Source organism: Berghia stephanieae, chromosome 3 (assembly GCF_034508935.2).
Source record: "Berghia stephanieae isolate SIO BIC M18660-M18661 chromosome 3, UCSD_Bste_1.3, whole genome shotgun sequence".
In the NCBI taxonomy this organism is placed as follows: domain Eukaryota; kingdom Metazoa; phylum Mollusca; class Gastropoda; order Nudibranchia; family Aeolidiidae; genus Berghia; species Berghia stephanieae.
This window is the reverse complement of record NC_088362.1, coordinates 31,335,090-31,355,156: the sequence shown is the minus strand read 5'-3', so window position 1 is coordinate 31,355,156 and position 20,067 is coordinate 31,335,090. Positions and strand designations below refer to the sequence as shown.

Genomic DNA, 20,067 nt, shown 5'->3' with positions numbered 1-20,067 from the left:
CTGGGATGGAAACAGTCACATATATTATCCTCTTTTGATTTTTGGATCACTTCTCTACTCCAATTCATATACATTCCTGATGAAAATGACGTGTCTGTCAGTCTCTCGATTATTTTTTTTTTCTGTCCTGGCCATTTACTTTTTTTTTCTCCACTAGTAATGAGAAGGGGGGGGGGGGGGGGGGGGGGGGGGGGGGGTCCTTATAGCTCAGTTGGTAGAGAACTTACTTCACACACAAAGGTACTGATGTCAATTGAGGGTAGCCGGGTTTGTTTTATCTGATGAAAAGTACTTTATACTTTGAGATATACTAGCATCTTATCCAAAGATCGTTAAATGCTATGGAAACCTAGATAATTTCCAGCTTCCATTGGCCTTTGACTTTTATAAATATTTTTAAACCAGAGAGAAGCGTTGGAGTGAATTACTAGGGTGGTGTGGTGTCCGGGGTCCCTCAACTGAGAGGGTCAAGAATAGCCCAACGCCAAGCCAGCGTGTCGTAAAAGGCGACTAATGGTGTGTGATTCCCCCATCTTTGAGTCACCTGGTCCTCCAGGTTGGGGGTTGGCAAAGGGTTAACACCCCTTTCCGTTAAACTCAAACCGTTACAGAAACACAGACAGACAAACTAAATCCTTTTTTTTAGCTTGGGCGACCGAAGAGTTTCTGGAATTACAGAATTTATGAAGGACAACAGACAAAGCCGAAAGGACTCTGCTGACCCGATGACGTCTTCGCCAAACAAGCAGCTTCGAATTGCGTCGTGGAACGTTCGCACCATGTATGAAGCAGGAAAAAGCTCTCAAGTTGTGACTGAGATGAGAAGATACAGGCTGCATATACTTGGAGTAAGCGAAACCCACTGGATACAATCCGGACAGAAACACCTCAAGTCTGGGGAGAAGATTTTATATTCAGGGAGAGGGGACGGGATTCATACACAGGGAGTAGGAATAATTCTAAGCAAGTTTGCCCAGAAGTCACTGAGAGGATGGGAACAATGCGGAGAAAGGATCATTATGGCGTCCTTTACAACACGGAGTAAGAAGATCAGCATGAACATTGTACAGATCTATGCCCCAACAAATGATGCAACAGATGAGGACAAAGATACATTTTATGGTCTGCTACAACAAGTCATTGACAAGTTGCCAAGGAAAGACATCAACATATTGATGGGAGATGCTAATGCAAAAGTGGGACAGGATAACGTAGGCTATGAAGGTATCATGGGACGTCATGGCATGGGAAGAAATGAATGATAATGGAGAGAGATTTGCAAATTTCTGTGCATTCAACAGTTTGGTGATTGGAGGATCAGTGTTCCCCCATAAGAGGATTCACAAAGCAACTTGGGTCTCACCAGATGGTGTGACAGAGAATCAGATTGATCATTTTTGTATCTCTCGTAGATTCAGACGTTCATTGGAAGATGTGACAGTACAGAGAGGGGCAGATGTTGGATCAGACCACCACCTGCTATTGGCAAAGCTTAAGCTCCGACTCAGAAAACACGGGCCAGATCACATACAAGAAGAAAATTCGAGGTGAATGCACTTGATGGGGAAAAAAATGAGGAATTCAAACTACAATTGAGTAATAGATTCCAACCTCTTACTGAGCTCGAGGAGGACATAGATGTAGAGTCACATTGGGCAAAGATCAAGGAAGTCTACATAACAACTTGCCACGAGGTATTGGGGGTAAAGAAATCGGAACATAAAGAATGGATAAGTCCAACCACCTTGGACCTTATTGAAAAGAGGAGAACAAGGAAGGAACAAGTGAATGCAAGCCGAACAAGGGCTTCAAGACTGGATGCACAAGAGCAGTATCGAGCCATAGCTAAGGAAGTCAAAAGATCTATGAAGAAAGACAAGGAAGCATTCATGAACAGACTTGCAGAGAAAGCAGAAGCAGCAGCGACTGGAGGACACATGAGGATCCTTTATCAAACTACCAAGACACTTGCTGGAAAATATGGGAAACCAGAGGTACCAGTCAAAGACAAAGATGGGAAAACTATTTTTGGAAAAGAGGCTCAATCTGAACGATGGAGGGAACATTTCAACTGCCTTCTGAACAGACCACCACCAGACAACCAGCCAGAAATTTTGCCTGCAAGGAATGAGCTACCAATTAGCTGTGATCCACCATCGATAGCAGAGATTGTGGGTGCCATTAACAAGATGAAAAGGGGGAAAGCTGCTGGACCAGACCAGATTCCACCGGAGGCTCTAAAAGTTGATGCGGAAAGAAATGCTGAGGCCCTGCACCCACTATTTGAGAGAATCTGGAATAACGGGATATTCCCAAAGGATTGGAAGGAAGGACATCTTATCAAGCTTCCAAAGAAAGGGGACCTCAGTAATTGTAATAATTATCGAGGCATCACTCTTCTTTCTATCCCAGGAAAGGTTTTCAACCGTATTATTTTAGAGAGAATTAAGAATGCAACAGATGCTAAACTGCGGGACGAACAGGCAGGTTTTCGGAAAAAACCGTTCAACCACCGACCAGATTGCCTCTCTGCGAGTCATAGTAGAACAGTCTATAGAATGGAACTCTCCTCTTATTGTCAACTTTCTGGATTACGAGAAGGCTTTCGACAGTATTGACAGAGCAACATTGTGGAAAATTCTGGCACATTATGGACTCCCTGAAAAGATAGTAAACCTCATTAAGGAAATGTATGAAGGATCAAGTTGCAGGGTTGTACATGAAGATCAGCTTACTGACAGCTTTGAAATTAAGACTGGTGTCAAGCAGGGATGCTTGCTCTCACCATTCCTGTTCATCCTTGTCATTGATTGGCTAATGAAGGAAACCTCCAAAGGGAGAAGAAATGGGATACAGTGGACCCCTGGACACAGTTGGATGATCTGGATTTTGCAGATGATCTGGCTCTTTTGTCCCACACCCAGGACCAGATGCAAGCAAAAACCACAATTATAAACAGCCTCTCGGAATCAATTGGTCTAAGAATTCACCCTGCAAAGTCAAAGGTCTTGAGGATAGGTACGCGTCAAAGGGAGCAGATCAAAGTAAAAGTCAGGAACTCGAAGATATAGACACTTTCTGCTATCTCGGAAGTATAATTGACAAGGATGGAGCACGGAAGCAGAGGTGAAAGCACGAATAGGAAAGGCACAGGCTGCATTCACATCTTTGAACAGAGTTTGGAGAACTAAAGATATCTCCCTTCAACTAAAGCTAAGACTTTTCAACTCAAACGTGAAGTCTGTCCTACTGTATGGATGTGAAACTTGGAACGCATCACAGGCATGTATAAGGAGGGTACAGATTTTCGTAAACAGGTGCATGCGTAAGCTACTCAGAATAAAATGGATGGATAGAATAAAAAATGAAGAAGTATGGAAAAGAACACAGCAGAAACCAGTGGGAGAGGATATAGGAAGAAGACGATGGAGGTGGATTGGACACACGCTTAGAAAGAATGACTCAACTATAACAAAGAAAGTATTGGACTGGAACCCTCAGGGCAGAAGATCAAGGGGAAGGCCACGAGGAACATGGAGAAGAATTAAAGAAGCTGATATACAGAGAAGTGGTAAGACCTGGAATGAGATAAAAAAGTTGGCTCAGGATAGAGAAGGATGGAAACTGTTTGTCTGTGACCTATACCCTGACCCAGGGTGAAAAAGGCAATGATGATGATGACCCCTCCTGTCCACCCATTGAGTAGCTGGAGCTGTAAGATCTGGTGGAAAGCACCTTACAATAGAGTAACATCCTATACAAAGGGTATCAAGCAAATGCTATCAACTGTTTCACGCTGTAGAAACTCTGATAAAATTTAACTCCATGGTTTCTGAGGACCACTTTTAAAAAATTAGATATTGATATTATACGTTACTTGTTGTAAGGTGATTGTATGTGATAAATATTGCAACAATAATCGTGGCTCAATGTGTCAGCCTGGTATTATGTCAGAGTAGTAGTAGTAGTAACGTATGGCTACACCTCTATATTCATTTCGTCAACCCAGTTTCGAAAGTCGTCCTCCGCCCTAAGAACTGTTTCATAGCCACCTTCAAGTTTAGTTACTGGACAGTGGAGGACGATGTGATCGCTGGTCTCTGGAGCTGTTCCACTGTTCCCAAGTTTCCATCTGCACATATTTGATGCAGTTCTGCCATGTCCTGTTAAGAGGTGATTATGTCAGAGTTAAGTTGATGTCAAAATGTTGATTTAAAGGTAAAATCATCAGAAATATAAAATTTTGCTTTTATGCACTTCCGTGAATTTTAATATGCAACCTATATAAATTAGAGAAAATTGTCTTTTTTTTAGAAATTCAAATTATTTTTTTTTGTGGCGAAATATGATGTCATTTGGGCACAGCCTCGTATACTTAATGCAATTTTCATATTTTTGATTATACATTCGATGATTTTTAGTGTCAATATCATTCCGACATAATATAGATTTTAGACAGGGTGTTCACATTTGTTATTTTAGATTATGATGATTGCGATAGATTTCACAACAATGAATTATATATGATGATCTTCAGGTCCATATTTTTAAACATGAAGTGAAAAAAAGTGTATTATTTTGTCTGTGTTGAAGTGAATAAAAACTAACGTTTGATGTTGTAATCATGTGACACATGGTATATGTTTTTATTTCTCGGAAAGTTATTTAATTTAAGCTATGTGATAAAGACACGATTGATGTTTGTCTTGATTTTAACTTTTGATTGTTTGTATGTTTGTTTGGTGGTTTTGTTTTTTGTTTTTTTTTTGTGTGTTTTATTTTTCGTTTTGCTTTTTGTTTTTACTTTTTCTAATTTTCTTGGGTTTTTTTTTTTGGTTTAATGATTTTTGAAGTACAGTAATAATTGTAATTAAATTTGATTTCTTTTTTAAATAGAAAATGCAGAAGAGGTTAGGTGAAGTAGTGAGATCAAAGGTGGTAAAGACGAGAACAAAGAAAAAAAAATTGAAAATGATTTTTTAAAAATTGCATTCTGTCGATTCTCTGATAGTCTGAATTAAACAAAGATTGTTTTTTTTTCAAGCCCTTAAATGTCTGTGTTTGTTTTACTTTTGTTTTTAGAGAATCAAAGAATGCAGATTTTTACTTTGAAATTTATTGCAGTTTTTTGTCAAGTAGGTTATAAAGAAAATTGTGAGGGAATGCAAGAGTTCAAATTTTGTCTAGTGTGTGATATTTTTACAAAGTGATAAACAAAAATGAATATAACAGCTTCAAAAAAGAACAAAATATCAAACACAAAATGTTTCAGGCTCAAAACCCTTCTTCAGCCAATAACAAAAATCAATAAAAACAATATCAAGATAAATTCATTACTATTGACGATTAAATATTTGGTACATCCAAAGCAGTATCTTGGAAGATTTTTCTTCAACAGATAGGACATACAAAATCTTTATATTGTTTTTTGTTGTTGGCTGAAGAAGGGTTTTGTGCCCGAAACGTTCCGTGTTTGGTATTTTGTTCTTTTTTGAAGCTGTTATATACACATTCTTGTTTATTACTTTTTTACAGCCCACATCTTCTAGCAGCTTAGTGTCACTTTGATATTTTTACATCAATCTTTGGAGGTTATGAATATCCCTTTTATTTAATAATTGTCAATAGTTTTTTTGTTTTTTGGGTTTTTTTGTTGTTGTTGTATGTTCTGTTTAGGGGTTTTCTGCTGCTGGATAAGATAGGCTCAATCAGTCTTTTAATTGTTATTATGTTTGTTTCGTTTATGTGTCGGGCAATGAATGAGTTGTTTTTTAACACAAGTTTTGCACTTAAAATAATGAATTTGATAAAACTGTAGCAAAATTATTTATTATTAATTGTATTATTATTATTATTATTATTTATTATTATTATTATTATTATTATTATTTTTATTATTATTATTATTATTATTATTATTATTATTATTATTATTACTAATGATTTTTAACAAATTTTTCTGTGATTGATTTCTTTATTTTTTAAATTTCATGAATAACGCTCGGTACCAGGGTTGTGATAACAGTTAAGATTGTGTACTTGAGCAAGGAATTTAAACGTATGGCTTACTTGAGAATTTTCGGGAGTTAAAACATCTGAAAAGTTGTGCAGCGAGGAGTGATACCAAACAAACTCCAAAAAATATGTCAGTGCATGACATAATCAGTCGGAAGGTGAAAATTTTGGATTTGCATTTAAATTTATTTTTTTTTTCATTTTCTGAAAGCATTAGCTCCCCAGAGCATTTAAATCTTTATTTGAAGTAAATCGGGTGAGTTTTCATGAAGTTATCGTCAAATGTATGGGAAAGGTATCCAGCAACTTTTCTCAAATTTCATACTTTTTCAACTTGACTAGCTGTAAAAAATATTTAGAAGTGAAATTAAGCTTTGATATTTCCCGAAGATGTACAAAAAGGGTTGATTTAATCATTTATGACAAGAACTCATTTTTGATAAAAATTGAACTTCTAAGTATACTTAAGCAATATCTCAGTTCAAACCTTTTCATCATCCGATTGATTATGTCATTCACTGTAACATATATTATTATTATTAAGAGACACCCAACAAATAAATAAAAAATAATTAAATGAATAAAAAAATAACATTCAATAAAATAAAGGAAATCAGCATTGTCAGACTGGGCAAGGAACCTCAGATCATCTGGTTACTGTCCAGATGTGCTACCTTGTGGAATTAAAGCACTAGTCATATCATTGAAAAACTGTGATAGATAGTTCATGATAACTCTATTGGATATGCACTCTTTTACTTCTAGCTTTTGTAAATGTTCTCATTAGATTTTTGTTATATTTTGCATTTCCGGGTGGGGTTCCTGACCTCCCATAGTGGGCAGGGAGGTACATCCTGTGTCTTCTATCCCCTTATATCTGTTTTCCTACATGCTTTCTGTCTTTGTCTTGGAATGAGATTACTTGATTTTATTCTGGCCATGGTCGGAGTCCTACCTGGGAGGGAAACAGTCAAATGCATAGTTATTGTTTTGGGAGATGATATTTTTTTCCTTGTAAATCATCTCTCTGTTATGTATTATTATATTTGTTATTTTGAATGTATAATTTAAGTACTTGTAAGCATTTGAGTGTGTTCCTCTTTGTTGGATTTTGCATTTGTCCGGATGAGACTTACAGGTGATCTCAAACTAAGCACATTGGTGGTATGCTCTTGGAATCTACACCAATCCCTATTTGTTCCCAGTTTCCCTTTGTCTTACTTTTTCTTGGGTGCTTTAATTGTAATTCTAGAACTTTTTACTATCCCATTTTCTTCCTTTTTACTGGCGCTGATATAACCTAAATGTGTTGCAAGCGCCGTAAAACCGTTAAAAACAAAAACAATATTTTGCATTTAATGTTGTATATGATTTATTTGTATAAAATTTTCGTCCGCGATATCCCAGAAATCATTTTATGTAACCAGCATGCACAAAGCGACTGAGATACACAAACATACGCACACACACGTGGTCACATACACAGAGGGACGGGAGGGATGGAGAGAGAGAGAGAGAGAGAGAGAGAGAGAGAGAGAGAGAGAGAGAGAGAGAGAGAGAGAGAGAGAGAGAGAGAGAGAGAGAGAGAGAGAAAGATTGTGTGTGTATGTGCGAGTGTGTGTGTTTTATGATTAAAGGGGGAGGGGGGGGGGGGGGGAATTGATATTTTACTTTATTTTTTTTTATTTATCATGTATTTATAGTAAAATTCATATTTATTTCTTCCATGTAAATTTATTTTGTTACATATTATATATAAAGTAATAAGCAAATCGTTTATTAAAATAGTTATATTGTGAATCAGATGACTTTTGCCTTCTTACGAGTGTTTTCTGAAATCTTTAAGTGCTTTTGTGTCGTTAGATGTGACCATTGCAACAGTACCTTCTGGATTCTAGCACGCTCTTGGGAGAAGCCAAAAAGCCTGGGTGGATTTTCTGACCTCCAATAGTGGGCAGGGAGGTCACTTATTATGCCTTTTTACCCCTATATCTCTTTTCCAATTGACTTTTTGTCTTTGTCTTCGGGAAGAGATTACTCGGTTTTGCCCTTTCCCTTGTTGGATTCCTTGGCTGGGAGGGAAACAGTCAAATATATAGTTTTGAGAGATGGTGTTTTTTCCCTTGTAAATCTGGGTAGGGTTCCTGACATCCGATAGTGGGCAGGGAGGTACATACTATGTCTTCTATCCCCTCTTATCTGTTTTCCAATTGCTTTCTGTCTTTGTCTTGGAATGAGATTGCTTGGTTTTATCCTGACCTTGGTCGGAGTCCTTGGCTGAGAGGGAAACAGTCGAATGTATAGTTATAGTTTTGGGAGATGATATTTTTTTCCTTGTAAATCATCTCTCTGTTATGCATTGTATTATGTTTAGTTTACATATTATATGATTGGTAAACATTTGAGTGTGTTCCTCTTAGTTGGGACCTGTGCTTGTGTCTGGATGAGACTTTTAGGTGATCTCAAACTAAGTACTTTGACGGTGTGCTCTTGGAATCTACATCTGTTCCCTATTTGAACCAGTTCCTCTTTGTCTTACCTTTTCTTTTGCGCTTTAATTGTAATTCTAGAGATTTTTACTATCCCATTTTCTTCCTTTTTACTGGCGCTGATATGACCTTAATGTGTTGCAAGCCCCGTAAAACCCTTAAAAACAAAAACAAATATCCTCCTATATCTGTTTTACAACTTGCTTTCTGTCTTTGTCTTGGAATGAGATTACTTGGTTTTGTCCTGACCGTGGCGGGAGTCCCTGGCTGAGAGAGAAACAGTTGAATGTATAGTTATAATTTTGGGAGATGATATTTTTTTCATTGTAAATCATCTCTCTTTTATTTACTGTAATTTTTCTTTATTTTATGAACATATGATTTGTAAACATTTGAGTGTATTCCTCTTATTGGGTTATCGTGTTGATTTCTGGATGAGACTTTTAGAAGATCTCAAACTGAGTACACTGATAGTTTGCTCGTGGAATCACCTGTTCCCTTGTCTTGTTAGTTTCTTTAGTGCTTTTAACTTCACATCTATAACGTTTCCTTCATAATCTTCCTTTTTTTTTTTACTGTTGCTGATATTGATATTGACCCAATAGTATCACATGAGCTGGAGAAGGAAAAAAAAACGCTTAAATAACCCCATACAACCAAAATAAAAACAACAACAAAAAATAACCCTCTCCTTACCACCTACAGAAAAATCGTTACATTTGTTACAACACAAGGTACATGTTTTCTTAGATTTGTTTTATGACAATTATCTTTGTTTAATTTTAATTAATTAGAACATAAAGTTGATATGTTGAGATATTGTTTGAGTTTTAAAAAATCAATTTTTCTGCTGGGTAAGCCTGCCATGTTTTGGGGAAATACTGAAAATGATCGGTAAGGAAAGAGTTAAAATGATAATACATACATATTCTTGGTTTTTCGCAAAATCTTTTAAAACTGCAGTGAAATCCGCATAAAGTCAACACACGTCTTTTGAGCACAGTTAGTGGACTTGCATCTGTGTTGTCTAGTGGTATGACACTCGCCTTCGGATTGGAAGGTCTTGGGTTCGAGTCCCGCTTTGAGCAGTGCATATAAGTTGAGTTCTTACTCCCATTATCTCGCTGTACTCTGGTATAAAATGAGTACCTGGCCGTTAACAACGTTGTCCCTGTGGCCTCGTCCTACGTGTTAAGAGTGTTGCTGTTGGCTAGAGACCCCTTGTAAAGCGCTTAGAGCACATTTAGTGGTTATTGTGGTATATCAATGATTTTTTTAAAAACATCACCCCCGCATAACACCATTTTGAGCTATCTGTCGCATGAAAATAGTAGTCGGTGGTTTATAGGAGCCACGGGTATAGATAGAACGAAGTGGACGTCATTCAGGTCTTTGTTATTGCTTTTTGTCATCCGCGTTTATGAGTAATTCTCACTAAACTGTATTAACCAGACTATGCATAGTTTTGTGTGTCGGTCCCGTTATATTTCAGTGTGGCAATGTTGTGAACTTCTTAGCCAAGCGCATACTATCTATAGTTTTTGATTCTCCTTGTCTGTGGCTTTCTGTCGTTTACCTGTGGTGAAGTGGCTTGGTTTTGATCAGGCCCTGCCTGGAAAACTTTTGATGGGGGAAGTAGTCGGCAGATGCGAAAAGCAGTCCTTCAGAACCATCAGCCCCATGGAACCGGAGTTTATCCCGGTTTCTATAGCGGGAAACGGACAATAACAATTGTTTGCTACCCTTAGGATAGGATGCTAGTCTATCGCAATGTACTTCCGTTAGCTCAAACAGACCCAGCTACCCAATTACTGCTTCCACCCGGGATCGATCTCGGTCCCTTTGCTTGTGAAGCGAGTGCTCTACCAACTGAGCTATCGGGACCCCCCGTCAAATGTGAGTGACTGTGTTTTTATACTATGAGAGATTTTATCTTTTTTATTCTCCGTGAGCTCCTTTGAGAAACTGTGTATCGGTATTAGTGATTACTAATGTGTGTAATTTCTCTTTTCTCTTTTCTTCTATGTCTTATTTTATATCTTATGAAAATCAATTATTAGTTTCCAAACCCTTCACATGTGTAACGCATACTCTCTCTCTCTCTCTCTCTCTCTCTCTCTCTCTCTCTCTCTCTCTCTCTCTCTCTCTCTCTCTCTCTCTGTGTGTGTGTGTGTGTCCTTCTTCCCCCCCCCTCTCTCTCTCTCTTTCACACACATAACAAACACACACACACACACACACACACACACACACACACACACACATACATATAACACACATACACATGTAATTTCATTCCAAGATAAATCAAGTTGGAAAACAGATAATATAGGGGTATAGAAGACATAGTAAGTGACCTTCCTGCTCAATATAGGAGGTCAGAAACCCGTACCAGGGTTAAATGAGTTAACCCAGAAGTAAATTATGTTAATCAATAAATACATTATTTGTCCGGCACGGTGTCTCTCGGGGGGATAAAAGACTCTATCAGAGGCTTCTTTCAACCGCTCACATATTTTTGAAATATGATTGATAGCTCGAAATGGCTGTTATGCTGGGGTGATTTTTTTAAATTTTAAAATGAGCATTTAAGTTGCGCAATAACCACTAAACGTGCTCTAAGTGCTTTACAAAGGGTCCCTAGTCAACAACAACACTTCACACGTAGTACAAGATGTGACGCCTGTTAGGCGAAATTATAATTTACGTTCACAACAGTTTTGTTTTTGGATCACTGTGGCTTGACATTGCTACGAGATGAGATACCGTACCGTACAATATCATGTATTTCTTGTTTAACAATTTATTTCTGGGTTAACTCACTAAACCCTGGGTGGGGGTTCCTGACCTCTCATAATGCAGGGAGGTCACTTACTGTGTCTTCTATACCCCTATATTATCTGTTTTCCAACTTACTTTGTCTTGGAATGAAATTACAATCTTGATTTTATCCGTTCCCTTATCAGAGTCCTTGGCTGAGAGGGAAACAGTCAAATCTATAGTTAAAGTTTTGGGATATGATTTTTTTCCTAGTAAATCTTCTTTGTTATGTATCAATATATTTTTCTGTTTTATTCTGTCTTATTTTGTTTTGTGTTGTGATCAATATTACTCATGAAAAACGGTTATTAGTTCCCAAACACTTCACATATTAAAACAAATACATACATATGCATTCTCTCTCTCTCTCTCTCTCTCTCTCTCTCTCTCTCTCTCTCTCTCTCTCTCTCCTCTAGCGGGTGGTTGGATGGGAGCATCACCCTTGAATCATATACCTATGATGTTCGCATGGGTGTACGATCCGATAGTGATGTCGTTTCTTCTTCTCTTTACTAGCCTATCCTGCTTCTTTGGTTTGTGATTGTATTTTTGACAGGGGATATTTTTTTTCCTGTAAATCTTCTGCCTGTTTGTTCTTGGTTATTTATAATTTAGCTTATGATATCTTTAGGTTATGATTTTGATTTACATTTGTACTATTTTTGTTAGATTGCTTGTTTTTTTGTTTCAGCGGTCTCTCATATAACCTCAATTGTGTTGGAAGAGACCTAAAGCAACAAACAAACAAAACAAACAAAAAATCTCTCCTCTCTCTCTCTCTCTCTCTCTCTCTCTCTCTCTCTCTCTGTGTGTGTGTGTGTGTGGGTGTCTATTTCTTTCCCTCTTCCTCCCCTCACTCTCTCATTTTCACTCACACATACACAAACGCACACACACACGCACACACACACACACACACATATATATATATATGTGTGTGTGTACAACACACACACACACACCTCAATACACACTCACTCACAAACACTATAATATACTTACCTGGCACAACAGACAGGTCACTGAACGCTCCAGTATGTTTATAAACAAGCAATCATCATATTTGCTCAATCTCTATAAAATCGACCGCCCTAAGGTGAAACTTGTTTACTGCCCACTTTAATAAATAAATAAATAAGTAAATAAATAAATAAAAACTTGAGCTTTCATTTTGCACAATATTCCCTAAATTGTCTCAAAGCTCTTAACAGCGGGTTCCAAGTAGTGCGGGGCGGTCCTTGGCAAGCTTAAGGACCACGGTCCTACGGTCCCTGGGAAATGAAAACCGCAAGGACCGGTCCTAGAACCGGTCCTTTTCGACATTAGACAGATTGCGCATCGGGGCTCTAACGGGGCCCATTAGAGATAGACGACGATTGGGATTGTTTGGAAGCTTTAACCCTTTGCCCGCTTGTCATTATGATACCGGAAATGCTATCGCCGTCTACATCTACACCAGAATAGAAATAGAGGGTGGAGCCTACCATGATATAACATTTTATGGAGCCCTAATTTCATCATATCAGTTCTGTCCACTGACAGGTGGGTGGGTATCGCTTTCAAGAACTTATGTCCTTATATGAAATCCTGAGTTTTTGACCTATCAACGATTGCTCTTTTGATAGGTTGCTTGTCAACATGAGTCAGCTCAGCCCTTGATTTATGTACAGGCATCACAGGCGGTATATGTTGTGTAACTTCAAAGACCACGGTTGACCAAAAGCGATGAATGGAAGCCCTACAATGGCGTGGAGAACGAGGTCTTGTATGTATAGTTACGTCATATCTCAACGCTCGTGAATTCTTGGTAAGGTAATCATTACACGAAATCTGTGTTTTAAACTCTTGAATCAATCGAGTTACATCAGTGCGTTCGTCTCATTGAGAAATGAAAAACGATATATAAATCGAGAACATCGACCGGAAAATAAGAAAATTATCATAAAATTATAAAATTTGAGAAAGCTGTTTTCAAAATCAAATCTATTACAAAAAAGGTTATTTCTAGACCGATTTTTATGAGACAAAGACAGTTTTTCTCCACTTTTCAAGCTGATTCCAACAATGAGGTTTTTAAATTTATCGCAATTAGATTATTTGTCATTATTTTTTTTTTTTTGGAATACCCAATTGACTGCTCAGGAAATGAATACGTAACCCTTGATGGCTAGCGAGTAGGTGTTAAATTTTGCGTATCCCTTTCCCACGCAGACGCATGCACACACACACACACACACACACACACACACACACACACTAAGGGCAAAGGGTTAAAGCTTCCAAACAATCCCAATCGTCGTCTATCTCTAATGGGCCCCGTTAGAGCCCCGATGCGCAAACTCAGTATTGAACATTCCTGAGAGACTGTTGGAAGTTCGAACCGTTTTGACCTTTGGGACCGTGGGATCGTTCATTCTTGAACCGTTAAAGACTTGGGACCGCTACATGATGAAAACCGTGGTCTACAGGATTAAAACACACGGAGTAGTCACACTCATTTCAAATTGTAACCTAATTAGAGAAGAGGGGTGATGCCTTCTTTATGTGCTCACCGTACTTCATTGTTACTTCGATAATTTAGCATGAATAAAATTTGAAATTTATCCCCATTAACGGAGATAATGGAATCGCCCAAGGCGTTGATCGAGTTGTTCGTGGCGTTGATACACACACGCAACTCCTCCCTCCCCCCCCCCCCCCCCCCCCCCCCCCACACACACACACATTAGAGGGCAGCGAGCATTGAAGAGTAAGAGAGAGAGACGTGAAGTTATAATAAGAGGGGGTGGATGCGGTAATAAGTAATAAGTGGAGTCGATGGTGACTTTTCGCCAGATTTAACAAACCCAGCTACCCATTCACTGCTGAGTAGACAGGGATTCAGAAAAACTTGACTGCACCCGGGATCGATCTCTGGCCCTTTGCGTATAAAGAGAGTGCTCTATCAACTGAGCTATCGGGGTCCCCAAATATTCTATTGGACTTTTTAAAAATACAGACGTTATAACTGGGTTTTTTGGAAGGAAGAAACTAATGAAACTCATATTATTTTATTAGTTAAAACACCAAACGAAATTTTAATATTATTGTATTATTTTAAATGACAACAATGTGATAGAAAGGAGTGGTGACAAGAGATAGTACAAAAGAAGACACACACACACACACACACACAAACACAAACACACACGCATCTTTAGTAGTCACATTCATTTCAAACAATAACCCATTAGAGAAGAGGGGTCATGCCTTCATCATAGATCATTGTCATTGCCATCATTATGGTATAGTAAATTTTGAAATTTACCCCGTATAATGGAATCGTCCAAGGCGTGCGCCTCTTGTTCCCCCCCCCCCCCCCCCATCTTACACACGAAAGGGCGGTTTGCGGAGTGGAGGGAGGTGGTCGTCTGCCTCTATGGTCGTCTGTGTCGTTTAGTGTATGGCAAAGGGGGTGGGTGCGATTAATTAAGTGGGATGGGTGGTGATTGGTGGAAGATAGGCAAAGAACCGAGGCAACGAATCGCTGGGGAAGTAGTATGGCGCGAGACCGTTGAAAGGTGATAAGAAGTGAGGACCGCCATCGGTCTTCCACTTTGGGACCGGTCCCCGGTTCACAGCTAAAGGACCTGAGCGCGGCACTACCGGATACGTATTCACATGGGAGTCGATTGGGGTATTAACTCACTCAATCCTAGAGATTTTTGCTCCTTTTCAAAATTGGAAAAAAATATATTGAAAATGAGCAGGTACATCGATCTAGATAGTTTTATTCGACTACCATTATCATGCAAAAACTAAAAACATCAGCTTTGATACTACGTCTATAATTTGTCAGAAAAAAATGTAATAAATAGACATGGGGTGAAAGTAACCCGGGTAAACTACGGATATAGATAGAATGCGCTTGGCCAAGGAGGTCACAACATTGCCATCCGGAAGTATAACGGACCAACACATAAACTCTGTGTAACCATGAACGTTTATAGTCTGGTTAATACAGTTTAGTGAGAACAACTCACAAACGCGGATGGCAAAAACAGTAACAAAGGCCTGAGTGACGTCATCTTCGAACTATCTATAGTCGGTGTTAGGGTTGAGTGAGTTAGTCTTATGTCTTATGTGTTACAAAATACACACCAATTTTTTTTATCATTGTCATTTGGCATTGCCACGAGACGAAACACCGTGCCGTACAATATCATGTATTTCTTGTTTAATATAGTTTATTTCTGGGTTAACTCTCTCAACCCTGGGGTTCCTGACCTCCCATAGTTGGCAGGGAGGTCACTAACTGTGTCTTCTATACCCCTATATATGTTTTCCAATTTGCTTTGTCTTGGAATGAAAGCAACACATATAACAATATATAACAGAAATGATTTACAAGGGAAAAAATCAAATATCATTTCCCAAAAATTTAACTTTGGTTTTGTCCTTTCCCTTGTCGGAGTCCTTGGCTGAGAGGGAAACAGTCAAATCCAAAGTTAAATTTTTGGGAGATGATATTTAATTTTTTCCCTTGTAAATAATCTCTATGTATTGTTATATTTGTTGCTTTTTGATGTATAATATAAGCATATGAGTGTGTTCCTCTTAGTGGGGTACACAGATGGTGTCTAGATGAGGCTTTTAAGTGATCTCAAATTAAGCACATTGATGGTATGCTCTTGGATCTATTCGAACTATTCCCCTTTGTCTTACCTTTTCTTGTGTGCTCACCAATATAAATCTAGAAAGTTTTTTACTCTCCCATTTCCTCCTTTTTACTGGCGCTGATATGATCTAAATGCGTCGCAAGCGCCGTAAAATCCTTTAAAATAATAAATAAATCAATCAATCAAAAAATCGAGACATGCTTGTTTTCATTTGACCCCCCCCCCCCCTCTCTCTCTCTCTCTACAGCATAGGACCCGTGATTGCGCAGTCGGGTCTAATAATGTACTTTTGACAGACAAGTTGAATTAAAAATTCAGAGGGCATGAAGCAATCGTTCCGGACTAGGGTAAGCTTCCACTCCATGGGCCTAATGGTCATAAAGGAGTGAAGGAAAAGTTCATTCGTATATTATATATAGCGCATTTCCGTGGTTTCGCCATGCTTGGAAAACGCGGGTATTTATAATTTGGTTAGAAAAAATGTTTAAAATGTTGTTGTTATGGTTTCAGTGTTCGATAAGGGAAGTTATGATAACAAGTGGCAACTATAAAAATTCTTCTTAACGTAATCTATGACTGTCCGGTGAATGCCTCACCAGCTGCAGCTGCTTAAGCAACTGCTAAGAAGAACAAGGACGAAGAACAAAGGGCCGACGACCTCTAGAAAGGTCAAACACGGAAGTTTTTAGCGCTCGCCGCTCGCTCGAGCAAAGTACACATTCATTCTCAACTGTGTCAAACATCGGCAAGGGACTGGTGGGTGTGAGAGGGGTGTGTACGGGTCATGTGATAAATATCGACCAACCACGACTTCGCCGCAACGAATTGCCCCTCCTCTTCTCGTTTTCCTATTCAACTGAAGTTTGTGTGTCAGCTCTCTCTCGACTCGAAATTTGTGTGTTCCACGAACTTACAGCTGTTTGGAAGAATAAAAAAATAATTGTCCCACCAATTCGCGAAAGCTCGTGCGCAGTGCTTAGCAACCTGTCTAAAAGTATAAAAGCTCATCCCAAGCTGTTCCTCATTCGCGAGACGAGACCGACTAGACTTCTATCCGTTTCTTTTCCTCACTCAGTTGTAGGCTCGACTAAAAAAATATCAACAATGGCCTCTGCCGACGAACTCTTCCAGAAGCTGAAGGCTGATAAGAATTGCAAGTCTCTTTTGAGCAAAGCCCTCACCGATTCTGTCTTCAGCTCTCTGAAAGACAAAAAATCCAAATTCGGAGGTACCATCGCCGACTGCATCCGCTCAGGTTAGTTTTTGACTTTTGTTTTGGTTTTCTCCCCTTATTGTGAATTCCTAGAAATGCATGTAGAAGCCGTTACCATGTAAGCTAATCTTGAGCTATCTAGATATAATTTTTTTCTTCACTGCTTTATTACTTCCGCGTTGGCCTTCTCTGATGGTTTGGATCTGTTCAAGGATTCTTTGAAGTTGAAAAATTGCGTTGACACCAGGCTATCATGAACCAACCTCCGCGTTTTTTTTTCATGCAAGGAACATCTTTTTTTTCAATATTGAAAATGAAGTTTAGCTGTTTTGTTACAAAGTTACAGGAATCATTTAGTCAATGTCTTAACTGCCCACCGTAGTCATAAGATGCCTTTTTTTTTTTCAAACTTCCTTCTCATATTGTTTAATTTGTATTTTATTTCTGCAGTTCATAATATTATTACGATGTAGTAGATGGTCTCAGCAATTCTTACCAAGTCCGATAGTGCAGATTGCTATTGCCTCATTGTTGTGACGGAAATTCCGTTCCGGAAATACTCTCAAATGTACACAAAATATTGTCCATTACTTACAATGTTAAAACAAGCTCACAATGATCAAACTTGCAATTTTGTTGACGTAGTTTCAGTTCAAGAGTTGAGTTATTTATTAAACTACCCATCCCACTCGTCTGTTAATCCAAGTCATTTACAATTAACCAATTTTAATCTCATTGATTTTGTATCTCCAAATTTGACTTGTGACAAATACATCTTTCTGGGTAGTCTCTCTCCCTCCCTCTCTCTCTCTCTCTCTCTCTCTCTCTCTCTCTCTCTCTCTCTCTCTCTCTCTCTCTCTCTCCCTCCCTCTCCCCCCTCTCTTTCTCTCTTCTTTCTCATTCTCTCTCTTTCGCTTTTCTGTTTCTCTCCCCCCTCTCACTTTCTCTTTTTTTCTTTCTCTCTCTCTTCTTTTTATCACCTATATATATATATATATATATATATATATATATATATATATATATATATATATTATATATATATATATATATTCTCTCTCTCTTTCTTTTTTTCTTTCTTTCTTTCTCTCTCTATCTCTTTTTTTCTTTCTCTTTTCTTATAATCACCGCTCTCTCTCTCTCTCTCTCTCTCTCTCTCTCTCTCTCTCTCTCTTTCTCTCTCTCTCTCTCTCAGGATACCTAGGAAGTTACCTCGGATAAGCGGGCCTTAGATCAAAATACCTCTGAACCTTTCATTTGTTTACATGGCATACATTTAAAGTTTTAGATTGGAAGGTCAAGGTAATGTCAAAGAAGTCAGGAAGAGGCAACCGAATCTTTTCTTGGTCATAAGTCCTTGTAGTTGTTTTTAAAAATTTAGTTTAAGATTGTTTTAGATCTGTGTAGATGTATTAATTTGCTCCCATCCACTCCCTATCTCCTCCCTTCCATTTTATTCACCTCTCTCTTTCTTTCTCCGTCTCCATCTCGTCTCTTTCTCTCCATCATTCTCCCTTCACCTCACCTCTCACTCCCAGTCTCTTTAATATCTTCCCCTCTCTTCAATACCCGTCCCCTCTTTCTATATGTCTATCCCCCTCTCTCTCTATGTACTCTTTCCCTCTTCTTCTCCAATCTGCCCCACTCCAAGCCCTAAAATATCTTCCTTTCTACTCCCCAATCCTCTCTCCCTCTCCCTCTCTCTCATTCCACTTCTCCCCCTCTCCCTCTATCATTCTTTATATCCTCCTCTCTCACTGTTACTCTCCCACTCTCTACTCCATATATTCCCTTCTAGTACTCTCCCTCTCCCCTCTCTTACTCTCCATCTTCCACTCTTTCATACCCCTCCTCATCTCTAACACTCCCTCCCCTCCCTCTCTCTCACACTCTTCTCTCTCCTCCCCCTCCCCGTCACTCGGCTAATCAATGCTTTATTTCTGGTAACGGTTATGCTTGCTATGTCAATAGATTTAATTAATTTGCATTGGTTGAGTAACATCAATGAGAGGACCTTTTATTTCCGTTGTGCAAACATTGACAAATACCGGTGATACTCCTTTCAATGGCCCGTGTAATGAGGAAGAGCTCATCAAGCAAGATGAGGAGCATTGTTGATAATTGAATCTAATCATGAAAATAGCAATAACAAATAAATTGGTCATTAGGAACAAAGGAATATCAGTAGCCTACATAGTGAGCGATGTACGACGATTGTGAGGTATCTCTTATTAAAAAAAATAATTCGTCTGCTAAGGTAACAGATGCAGATGTTTTTAATGTTATAATTGTCGCAATGGATATTGTTTTGCTTTGATTTGAGTTAGAGAGTATTTCCAATAACAACGAGTCCATAACAATTTGGATTATCAGACCTGCAAATATGTACACGTTGGTTCAGAGCAATGATGAGTAATACTAAACTTTTCTTTTTATCTTGTCTTCAATATAAATGAATTGACCATAGAGTCGTATTTCCTCCATGGAATTAACAGACTTACAATGCTGTAATGGAGGAGGCGGAAGTGTCGTAGATGAGAAATATGCAACGTGTACAATATATGCATTGTACACGTCGGAAATGATAGAAAATGAAGAAGTTGCTCAGTCGGGATTTGAAAACGCAATCTTCTGATCTTATTCTTAGAAGTAAGACTTGGTCACCCAGTCATTTTGGGTTTTCCAGTTTTCATGCTTATGATAGTGTCAAGGTCAGGTTTCCCCACTCCTTTCTCCCTATCAGACTATAATCTAAATGGTGGTACATTGTATCATTATGATTATGACACACGGTTGGTTCACGTATGAAGTGTTCTGTACACATAATATAATTAATGCGTGTGTTCGGTACACATGTAATTTTGTGTTGACT

The 20,067-nt window shown here is 38.5% G+C and overlaps 1 protein-coding gene across 1 annotated transcript in view; it reads left to right on the top strand.

The window, feature by feature from the left end:
- Positions 1–16,253: 16,253 nt before the first annotated feature.
- The window catches only part of LOC144967527 (arginine kinase-like), a 56,563-nt gene continuing 52,749 nt past the window's right edge, over positions 16,254–20,067 (top strand). The window contains exon 1 of the mRNA XM_078904909.1: positions 16,254–17,237. Coding sequence (XP_078761035.1) covers positions 17,087–17,237 — 151 coding nt within the window. The 5' untranslated portion in view covers positions 16,254–17,086. The remainder of the gene's footprint in view (positions 17,238–20,067) is intronic.